The sequence below is a fragment of the Ceratina calcarata genome, unplaced genomic scaffold (genome assembly GCF_001652005.2).
Source record: "Ceratina calcarata isolate Rehan_Ccalc_2016 unplaced genomic scaffold, ASM165200v1 scaffold72.2, whole genome shotgun sequence".
In the NCBI taxonomy this organism is placed as follows: Eukaryota; Metazoa; Arthropoda; class Insecta; order Hymenoptera; family Apidae; genus Ceratina; species Ceratina calcarata.
Genome location: NW_017178472.1, coordinates 1562408 through 1574184, shown reverse-complemented (window position 1 = coordinate 1574184; position 11777 = coordinate 1562408). Strand labels below are relative to the sequence as shown.

General features: G+C 33.7%; 3 protein-coding genes across 5 annotated transcripts in view; 1 reads left to right on the top strand and 2 right to left on the bottom strand.

Annotated features, from left to right (window-relative positions):
- The window catches only part of LOC108630289 (uncharacterized), a 3441-nt gene extending 3234 nt beyond the window's left edge, over nt 1-207 (bottom strand). Inside the window, 1 exon segment of the mRNA XM_018033478.2 lies at nt 3-207. Coding sequence (XP_017888967.1) covers nt 3-74 — 72 coding nt within the window. The 5' untranslated portion in view covers nt 75-207.
- A 230-nt stretch (nt 208-437) lies between these two features.
- On the bottom strand, nt 438-11209 carry spel1 (DNA mismatch repair protein spel1). 2 transcript variants are annotated; one of them, XM_018033545.2, is made up of 15 exons: nt 11079-11209; nt 10952-11001; nt 4068-4191; nt 3746-4002; nt 3506-3673; nt 3244-3432; nt 2766-3160; nt 2464-2675; nt 2063-2380; nt 1763-1984; nt 1463-1695; nt 1278-1369; nt 982-1204; nt 811-903; nt 438-735 (listed from the first exon to the last, which is right to left on the bottom strand). In XM_018033545.2, the coding sequence occupies exons 1-15, from the start codon at nt 11110-11112 to the stop codon at nt 586-588; spliced, it is 2760 nt and encodes a 919-aa protein (XP_017889034.1). In that variant the 5' UTR covers nt 11113-11209; the 3' UTR covers nt 438-585. The 2 variants fall into 2 exon arrangements, with proteins under 2 accessions (XP_017889034.1, XP_026673807.1); XM_026818006.1 differs by lacking the exons at nt 10952-11001; nt 11079-11209 and adding an exon at nt 4267-5790.
- Nucleotides 5711-10788, top strand: LOC108630322 (uncharacterized). Of its 2 annotated transcripts, XM_018033532.2 has the most exons (3): nt 5719-5804; nt 5942-9744; nt 9826-10788. In XM_018033532.2, exons 2-3 carry the CDS (start codon nt 5958-5960, stop codon nt 10665-10667), a joined length of 4629 nt encoding a protein of 1542 aa, XP_017889021.2. In that variant the 5' UTR covers nt 5719-5804; nt 5942-5957; the 3' UTR covers nt 10668-10788. The 2 variants fall into 2 exon arrangements, with proteins under 2 accessions (XP_017889019.2, XP_017889021.2); XM_018033530.2 differs by having other exon boundaries at nt 5711-5804; nt 5942-10788.
- Nucleotides 11210-11777: the final 568 nt, after the last annotated feature.

Genomic DNA, 11777 nt, shown 5'->3' with positions numbered 1-11777 from the left:
GCAATAATGTCAGGTACATCACAGTATAATAAAATTTTTATCCAAATTTCGTCAGGGAAGATCGTAGGATCCATAATTGCTAATAAAAATTATACAAAACGTACAATTAACAGTTACTAATACAAGATTGCAGACACTCCCCAGAAATAGGGAATACGTTAGTCAAGTTCAAGGTTACAATGGTAAAATATTGAATCAATATGTTATCAGCGGGTGGTATTGATGAAATGAAGTATATCAAAATTAAACATTACTTTCAGCACTGAAATCCAATTATGCTCCTTTAAAATATTTTTATTTTAAATATTTGTAATATATGTAGCGTTTATTCAGATTACCAGTATAGGTATTGTATTCTTTTTAGTTTTATGCATATGATTATTATATATAAGTGTATTATTGTATATGGAATGTTATAATTAGATGATGTGGATATATTCATTCGACAATTATTTTATTACAAAATATTATATATTTGTACAAAAACTAGTAAGTATTGTAGAACATCATTTCTAACATTTTCCCTTTTGTACTTAAATATAAATAATGATAATACTGCTCATCTTATTCACGTTTTCATTTCATTTATGAGGCTGCAAGGAGAGCGTAAGGATTTTTGTGTGACAAAACTTCTTCTTTAAATATTGAAACTTTTCGTTCTAACTCAGAATCAGATAATGATTTATCTAAATTCTTACACTTGTCAATAAATTCCGAAATAAGAACTTCAGCTTCCTGTAATATTACAATTAAAAATTAAATTGTATTAGGAAACAGTAAATTAGATGTTTTTCATACAAGTATTGCTACCTTGATAATTTTTCGTTTTTTATATGGATTGTCAGACCCTTCAAAAACTGAATTTTGGTAATATTCAAGTTCTTCTTGCTTACGCTTAGCGAACTAAAAGAGATATTAATTTCTTAGTGACTTGTCAAACATAATTGAAGTTTGAGCATGCAAGACGAAAGAAAGTATTACCTCTATCACATCTTGCGGCAAGCCAGCCATTTTAGCAATATGAATTCCAAAACTTTGATCGCATATACCCGGTTTTACTTTATATAACAATGTTAATTTATCATCATCAACGAGAGCAGTCACATGTTCATTCCTGACGCCAGGTATTTCTTCTTCTAGTCTAGTTATTTCATGGAAATGTGTCGCAAACAAGCAAAAACATTTAACTTTCTTCGCCAAATACCTGTAAGAAATGATATAATTAAAAATAGGAAAATACAAAATTTTAAAAATATTTATTTTAGTTTGCATCTTACTCCGCAATTGACCAAGCTATACCACAACCTTCGTACGTAGACGTTCCCCTGCCTAGTTCATCAATCAATACGAGAGAATTGCATGTTGCTGACTATTTAAATTGCAGAACACATAAGTAATTTTATATATATTATATACATAAATTATTTAGTACTTTATGCAAACATTAGTTATTTGAACTTACTTTTAATACAGACGTAGTTTCCATCATTTCCATCATAAATGTAGAGAGACCTTTTAATTGTGAATCATCTGCCCCTACACGGGATAATATGGAATCTAATAGTGATATTTTTGCATTGTCACAAGGAACAAAACTACCAATATGTGCCATTAAAGCAGCAATCCCAATGGATCTTATATATGTACTTTTACCTCCCATATTTGGACCAGTTATTATAGAAAAATGGTTATCTCCTAGAATTTTAACGATTGTTAGAAAAGTGAATGTACATTACAGTTTATCTTAACAACAGAAAATTACCTCTTTTAAAATTAACATCGTTGGCTATATAATCTATTCCTTCCTGACCTTCCAAACATGGATGTCGAACTTGGGTAAGATGAAATACGCCTGATTCGCTAGGTAACATTTCAGGACGAATATACTGTTTGTTGGCACTTACAGCGGCAGTTGCAAAGGCAGTAAGCACGTCAAGATAGGCAATTATGTTTCCAGCTATTTTTATCTGGCTAGTATAAGTAGCTGTATAATTACAGTATAATATAATACATATTACATATTTATTTTCTTAGCTAATTATTTACTTCTTCATTTACAAACCTGCAATTTCTATTACATCTGCAACAACTTTTTTTTGCTCTGCCATGTATTTACTTTTGACAGAAGTGTACTCGTTATTCAGATCATTTAGTTGATCAGTTTGAAATCGCACGCCACTTTTATTGGAATCCAAAATAGAGTATTTATTTTTATTTCTCAATGCCTCTTCTTCTTTCATTGTCACGCGGAAATGATAGCCAAATTGCGGATTCGATTCTAATTTTAGCGATTTACCATGTTCGAGAGAAAGATCGTCGGCGACTTTACGCGATACTGACTGTAATTTCTTCTCTATTTTTACCATAGTATCTTTCAAATCTAATGACGACAATAGATGAGTTTATACACAAATATAAATTTATGTATAAAATACGAAATGGAAAATTGTATGTATTGTATACCTTTTAAATTATCACCAAATTCAGCTTTTACTAGGAAATCTCCTCTCTCAGCAGCTTCTAAATCAATTGTATGTTCAATCATTTGCTGAAATTTGTCTATGTTTTTGATAATGTCTTTTAAAGGATCAGTGATCATTGTCTTCATAGCTACTATATCTGTGTTGGAAAATTGTTCAAGTAATCCAGGTAACTCTGACACACACATATAAATCCTGAATAAGTCAAATAAAAAGAGGATACGAGAATTAAAGAACGTATACGTAATTTATCATGTATTATACATAAAAAGAATATATAATTACTTATAACAATCTTGCAAGGTTGCTTTCTTTCTCGCCAATTTTTTCGCAAATACTTCAAAGTCAAGCATGCGTTTTAAATAATCATTGTTGAGATTTGATCTTAATTCATTACAGTTTACTAATTCTTCAACAATATCGTGTCGTTCTTTTATAAGAGATAAATCTTTCAAAGGTTGTCTAATCCATTGAGCAAGAAGCCTGTGTCCTTGAGGTGTGCGACATTTATCTAAAAGCGTCAAAATACTTGCAGGTGTACTTTCACACAAAATGGAAGTGTTATCACCACAAGGTTCAATGTTAAGTGCTTTTATAGCTGCTGAATCCAATTTCAGATAACGTGACTGCTGTATTTGGTCTATGCTAAATTGATTCAAGTTTCCCTCTTCCGACGTTAACTAATAGAAAATTATAGTCTTGAAATCTTTTATGTCCGTATGTATTAAAGTTTTTTAAAATTCGTTACATGTTTAATACTTACATCTAAATATTTGATAAGAGCAGAGATAGCTGACATTGCAAAATCTAAATGAGCTTCGGGAAGACATTGCGCATTTGGTTGTTGAGATTTATTGAATTTAATTAAAGTATTCAAATCTTGTATAACAGATTCACTGGAAAATTCACTTTTCCTTCTTGTAGTAACCAGAACATTATTTCTCTCCATGACCTAACAGAAAAATTATTATAATACATTATGTCACTTTAATTGTCTATATTACAGAATTGAATTGTGAGCTTACTTGCTTTAGAGTTTCAAACTCATAACTCCCTTCACCATGAATCAACAAACATTCTTTAGGAGCAAGTGTAACAACAAGTGACTCCAAATCCGAGAATGATTCATTATCTTTAAACTCACAAACAGAGAATGAATTTGCTGTAGTATCTACACAACTCAAACCGACGATCTGGAGAACATTATAAAATACATTAAATTTAATTACAACTATTGTTCTTATAAAAAAGTCTGTATGACTTACTCTATGTTTCCCTTCCATTCCCAATCTTACTGCTATCACGCGTACACTAACAGAAACATCATTATTGCCAAAAAGTATATCTTCAAAATGTACCAGATTTCCAGGTGATCCTTTATACTGCAATACCCAATTATGATCTCTACTTGTTCCTTGATTAGCATACACTTCTACTCTGTATTGTTTTACTAATAATAAATCACGTATGAAAGACTCAAAATGATTTTTATTAAGTATTACACCCTCAATTTTTTGTGAACCTATAAGAAACAAAATTTATTATCTCCAATATATTTGAAATTATATTGATACCTTAAAACTTCACCTTCTCCTATTATTTTACACACAGAAGTGGTATTGAAAACTTCCTGAGCAGCAAATAATGCGTCACTACCATGTAGCGTGTAATAGTCCAATCTATTGAAGAATCGGATAGTAGTATTCAGTTTCTGAAATTAATTATTATTTCGTCACATTAATATTGAAAAACACGAGAATCAATTAAAGATTTAATAGTACGTAACTTGATAATGCGTGTATTCAGATTGTAATAATGACCGAGAGCTTATCCTTTTAAGCATCCTCGACCTATTTCTATACGTTATTAATTTTTGTGATCAGCATATCCCTTTAAGATGACTAACTGAAGTAGCAATGATGGTAGGACTACTACGAACTTATAGTGCATTTACTAATTCAAGAAATGCGCCAGACTTTACCACAGAAAACTACATATTAACTTGTTATATTAAATAATCCATGTATTACAAAAAAAGGAAACTGTTGATACAAGAATTACGATTATTGACAAATCAAAACATAACAATTGCTTCCAAGAAAAGAAGAATCTTATTACGTATCTGTAGGTCAATGTCTATCTAGGGTCAGACAGTCGTGAACTGATTAATGTAATTTCAAGGAAAATCTGTCACTTTATAGCAAGTATTCAACATTAATTTAAAGATGCATTGCATATTAATTTATAATAAGCATTGATTTATTTTTAGAAAATATTGAAATTAATTTGTAAAGACAGGTACAATAGAGCATTATGAAGTGTATATTTATTGATTAATTTCTCATTAATTATATACGTTAATTAATTCTATGTATAAAACTATTACGTATTTGAGTGATATAATACTCGTGACACAAATTTCTATAAATCATGTGTAATTCAAAAGAAATAGAGTGGAAAATCCAACAGGGAAGACCAGAAATCTCAGTAACATTATCTTAGAACTGTTTTTATTCTGAGATCACAGTTCATGTTCCAGGAAGGTCAGTAATACGCATTTTAAGTAGGCCATTATGAATGCACTGTTAACTATCTCAGTTTGATTTATTGAAATATATAATTGAAAGAATTTAGAAATTAAAGGGTGTCTTATTAATTGCTTATTGATTTGTATACTACTGAAAACAATGTGCAAAAAAATTTAAAATATGAGAAGATCAGATGCACCGATGCACGTTGGTCATCTCACTTGTCACCTTGAATCATGCCTATTATGAAATACGAATAAATTAAATAGTCACAACCAGGATGTTATAGATTTAGAATGACATCACCAATGACACATCAAGTCAAATTTGTATTACTAGTATCAAAACCTATAATTATATTATAAAGAGATGATATAATGAATTTAATCATGTTCTAATTCTAAGAATTTTAGGCAGAAACAATTTTCTTTTTACTGCCATGTGCTGATTATTTAGTATGTAATATTTATAATAAGATGAACGTTTAATATTAACTTGCAAATCAAAAAGTAGAAATCTTCGTTAGTGTTCCTTTTCAGAGAAATGGATATTTGTTAGTTTTGAATCAATGTGAGTTATTGGTATTGATAAGGATATGTATGAGCTAAATGTACAGAAAACATCATGTAAGATTGAAAGAGAATGTTTTTAGAGATGAGGTACAAAGAAGGGGAAGCAGACATAAATTGAATTGCTCCAACTTCCATGTAGTAGATATCAATATACTGCCACTGAGATCATCTCAACCAACAGTCTGTTCTCTAAGTCAACTAATTTTTGGCCTTTCGCCACAGAGGTAATTAAATTTCTTTTAAATCTTTTAATAATTATTTTATTGTTTTTATATATCATAGTATATCTATTATAATATATTAAGTTTAATTTATAATATCAGTATTCATAAACATTCATTAAGTAAATTTTACGTTTCAGAGACCAAGTCATTAATATGGTGGCTCGAAAGATATTAATTTTATTTTTCTTAACAACGCAAGCATTATCGGCACCAACTGGCTGCACAGAATATTGTGGTTCATATCATCAACAATATCAAACGCAAAGTTCAAATGCTTTCCAAGGCCAAACTGACTTATCAGAAATTGCATCACGTTTACAGGGCCTTGACTATTCAAGACCCGGTACATGGTCACAGCATAAGGACTATAATGTAGACAACGGGCATGGGAAAGTGCATGAAGAACATGGTCAAATTGTTGACGGACCGAAAACAGTAAGATACTATCAGAAAAATTATAGTTCTTCTTACAGTACGAAATATCCTAACACTGGAGGATCGAATATCGAATACCAGAACAACAGATATGGTGTACATGTACCTACGGATAATACCTTCGATTCTCAGAGGGCTTATAGCCAAACGGGTACTTCAAGGTCAACTACAGAGCAAAATAGGTATAACCAATTAGGAAGTCAACAACATACTCAATCTACATTTATGAAAACTAATGCTCAAAGTGAAAGATTTGAAAATTTTCGAGGAGATAGTGAAAATTTACAAGTGCAGCAGCACGGTTTACCTGATTTTAATACTCAACATACGCAAGAATCTTACGGTACTAATACGCAACCTGGAAATTGGAAAAGAGTAGATTCGTATAAAACTGATGGGGGACATGGTCGCGTATTCACCGAAGAAGGTCAATACGTTACGGGAGACAAAAAGGTTCGCTACTATAAACAGAATTATACGTCCAATTACAGTTCGCTTGACGGAATACCTGTTCCTGATGTATCAAAAATTGGCATTCAAAATATTCAACAGGAAGTAGACAAACTACACAAAGATATTGCAGGATTAAGTCAATTATCGACAACTAATACCATGGGAACCAGCAATATTGGTATTCCTCATACGATGTCCAGTAATTACGGAGCTCGACATTATGATAGTACTCTATCTGAGACACAACGCAATGAACAATCTATCTCAGATACTACTCGTGGACGGTTACCTTATAGAAGCTCTTCGCAAAAAATTTTTAATCCCACGCCTGGATATACCAATGTACACAGTACAGAAAGCAGTGGGTACAGTAAAAGCATACACAGTGACTCAACTTTACATCATCAGGTAGAACAGTCAGAAAATTTAGATGAACATCAATCAAAACTTGTTCAAAATCAAATGTTCCTTGACAATTTGAGAAACAGTGCCAACATAGGCAGTGTAATTCCTTCAGGCTCGACAGGACGAGTGCCTTATAACGTACATTGGAGTTCGAGTCAGACTAAAGAAATCTCTGGAATACCGCACTATACAAGAAATATGAATCAGTATAATTTACAGAATTATAATCAATATGGAAATGGACACACAAATCAAGGATATTCACATCAGATTGAAGAAAGTGGTTACACTTCAAGTCAAAAAGCACAGTCAGGAAAATTGATAACTGGAGAAATTGATTTAGGACATGGCGAAGATACGGTAGATTGTGCATATGATTCACACACCCATAGCAATTATCAGCATCAAACGAAATATAAACGTAATACAAACCGTGAAGAAGAGCAGCAGATCGATGAGATTGTTCAACAAACTTTTGGAAACACAGAATTCGATCAACACTCACAACAATCTTATGATCCATGGAAACCACATACTGGAAATCAAAAGCTAGAAGACCTTACCCAAAAAACCCATCAATTCGATGACCTTACTCAGCAAACGTCTGGGAAGCTTGAATTCGGACAAGAATCCCAACAGAGTTATCAACCCTGGAAGCCGAATACAAATAAAAATTTAGAAGATCTTACTCAACAAACATCTGGGAAGCTAGAGTTTGGACAAGAATCCCAACAGAGTTATCAACCCTGGAAGCCGAATACAAATAAAAATTTAGAAGATCTTACTCAACAAACATCTGGGAAGCTAGAGTTTGGACAAGAATCCCAACAGAGTTATCAACCCTGGAAGCCGAATACAAATAAAAATTTAGAAGATCTTACTCAACAAACATCTGGGAAGCTAGAGTTTGGACAAGAATCCCAACAGAATCATCAACCTTGGGAGTCCACAGGAGACAGTCTTACACAGGAAACAGATCAATTTCATGATCTCACACAGCAAACGTCAGGGAAGCTTGAATTCGGACAAGAATCCCAACAGAGTTATCAACCTTGGAAGCCGAATACGAATCAAAATTTAGAAGATCTTACTCAACAAACATCTGGGAAGCTAGAGTTTGAGCAAGAATCCCAACAGAATCATCAATCTTGGGAGCCCAAAGGAGACAGTCTTACGCAGGAAACAGATCAATTTGATGATCTCACTCAGCAAACGTCTGGGAAGCTTGAATTCGGACAAGAATCTCAACAGAGTTATCAACCCTGGAAGCCAAGTGGTACAGATCCAAATGTAGATGATACTACACAAAAAACGTCTGGGAAACTCGAGTTTGGACAAGAATCCCAACAGAATCATCAATCTTGGGAACCGAAAGGAGAAAGCCATACACAGGAAACAGATCAATTTGATGATCTCACTCAGAAAACGTCTGGGAAGCTTGAATTCGGACAAGAATCCCAACAGAGTTATCAACCCTGGAAGCCGAATACGAATCAAAATTTAGAAGATCTTACTCAACAAATATCTGGGAAACTAGAGTTTGGGCAAGAATCCCAACAGAATTATCAACCTTGGGAGCCCAAAGTTGACAGTCTTACACAGGAAACAGATCAATTTGATGATCTCACTCAGCAAACGTCTGGGAAACTTGAATTCGGACAAGAATCTCAACAGAGTTATCAACCTTGGAAGCCGAATACAAATCAAAATTTAGAAGATCTTACTCAACAAACATCTGGGAAGCTAGAGTTTGGACAAGAATCCCAACAGAATCATCAATCTTGGGAGCCCAAAGGAGACAGTCTTACGCAGGAAACAGATCAATTTGATGATCTCACTCAGCAAACGTCTGGGAAGCTTGAATTCGGACAAGAATCCCAACAGAGTTATCAACCTTGGAAACCAAGTAGTACAGTCCAAAATGTAGATACTACTCAACAAACATCTGGGAAACTAGAGTTTGGGCAAGAATCCCAACAGAATCATCAAACGTGGGAGCCCAAAGGAGACAGTCTGACACAGGAAATAGATCAATTTGATGATCTTACTCAGCAAACATCCGGGAATCTTGAATTCGGTCAAGGATCTCAACAGAGTTATCAACCTTGGAAGCCGAATACAAATCAAAATTTAGAAGATCTTACTCAACAAACTTCTGGGAAGCTAGAGTTTGGGCAAGAATCCCAACAGAGTTATCAACCTTGGAAGCCGAATACAAATCAAAATTTAGAAGATCTTACTCAACAAACTTCTGGGAAGCTAGAGTTTGGGCAAGAATCCCAACAGAGTCATCAACCTTGGAAGCCAAGTAGTACAGTCCAAAGTGTAGATGATACTACTCAACAAACATCTGGAAAAATAGAATTTGGGCAAGAATCCCAACAGAATCATCAATCGTGGGAGCCCAAAGGAGATAGTCTTACACAGGAAATAGGTCAATTCGATGACCTTACTCAGCAAACATCCGGGAATCTTGAATTCGGTCAAGAATCTCAACAGAGTTATCAACCTTGGCAGCCAAATCGCGCACAGCATATAGATGACACATCGACACCTTCTACGCAAAGTCATCCCAAGCCTGCAGAAAAGCCGAAGCCAAGGTCGCGATACTCGAAACCAGCAGCTAATGTACAGTTTCCAAGTCAAGGTATGGATATTAATAACCAAAAAACTGAAAATTCTTCTTTAGGAGATGTAGATGCTTTAGATATTAATGAGATACCTCCAGAAATTGATGCAGGTGCTGGTACAAACATTAGGGATCAAAATATAAGGGGAGACCAAGGTATTACGAGTTCCACCAATAAAGACTCTTCTAAGCCCTTAAAAGAAACTGAGATTAGTGCATACGATGTTGAAGGAGCAAATGTGGATCAAGAAAATTGGTTACACAAATCGAACGATGCAACTGTGGGTTTACAATGGCATTATACATATCATCCAAGTGATCAGAGACAATTTGTACAACAAATAGATCAGAAGAATAAAGAGGGTCAACAGGAGTTAACAACCATTTCACAACAGGCTCATGAGGAAACACAAAATAAACATGTAACTGCTGATAAGAATCAACAGTCTCAATATTACGCATCTGAACCTGGAGTAAAAAGTGTTAGGAGGAGAGTTCATCTAATGCAAACGCAAAATACATTAACATCTGATCAACAGGCAAGTGATCTTGCAAATATACAGAAGAAAGATGTTGAACAAAATGAATCTCAACCTAAATTGGAACCAAGAATTTTGGAAGCTTATGGAGGAGGAGAATATGATCCATTTCACAGTGATGACATATATGCAGGAGTAACAATAAATCCTAGTGCTACTTTACTACCTGTACATAACGAAGATCCATGGTATATTCGAGAAAAACCAAAGGACGTGATGACAGAGTTAACACCTCCACCATTACCTGTAGAACCCTTAGACATAAACGATACGCCAACTACTGAAGCAGCACCTCCACCATCATTTTGGTCACGAATTGGTCATAAAATAACGAACACTATTGATAAAGCTAAAAGTTCTGTTGATAAAGCTAGAGAAAGAGCCAGGACTATTTTTGGCTAATCATTATTTATGAATAATAAATTTGTGATACTAAAAAATTTATTATTGCAAGAATCGTTGCTAGTATTGTATACTATATTATTACTAATAATATCATAAAATTGATCTAGTATTACAGACATATTCGATTTCATTCTGTTATTTAAATAAAGTAATGTATTTTTTACATCCTTCTTTCTATCTTTTGATATTTAATGTTAGATATGAGCATAGTTAAATCAGTTAATAAATAGTTGAAATAATATTAGTAATAAGTAATAAGAATATATGAAATGTTTACTTACTTCTGGCATGTTCCGAAAAAATTTAACAAAACCAACTTGTGTTGGTGGATCTGAAATATATTTCACACATTGTTTATAGATTAAGAATGTAAAGAAGGTTAGGAAAATTACATTATGTTGCACCAACCCATATTAAATTGTTGGTTTGGTTGAACAGCCATTTTTATACACAAAGATTTAAATATTAAATACTCTTAAAAAATTACGATTTTCTTTATAATAGTAATACAACAGATTAAATAAAATTCTGTATTGTTTATATCTAGTTTGTATCACGACGATCACATTTACCACGGAGAAGAAGGGAGGAGAGTCACGATAGAGCGCTTGCGTTTCTGCGCTGCGCACTGCTAGTTTTCGATCATCTCTCTCTTTCTCTTTAATGCTGTCTATATCGTCGCCAGTACTCAGATCTACGTATTAGTACGTATTCGGTTACCCCGGTTACCCTTACTACCTCCAAGCTGCGCGAAACGGGCATGCTTTCTCACGGCGCGGCGACAATAACCAATAAACCATAGATCTGACCATGCAATAAACAATATATTCTAGAGAATATAAAAAGTTGTCGATCTTTTCCTGCGACGGCGAACTAACACTGGGTGAAGTGCGGAGCCCGTCATCCTGTGGTGGATAATATGGTCTCTATGATGGTCTGTGATGGTCCGGTACGGTGAGCCGGTGAATATGTCATGTATTTTTATAAATAAAGATCAAAGCCTGTACTACTGTAATTGTAATTGGCTATAATATAATAGTTTACAATTATTTTATGTATTCTCTTAACAGTACATATAATTTGCTAATTTCGTCATGTAAACGATGT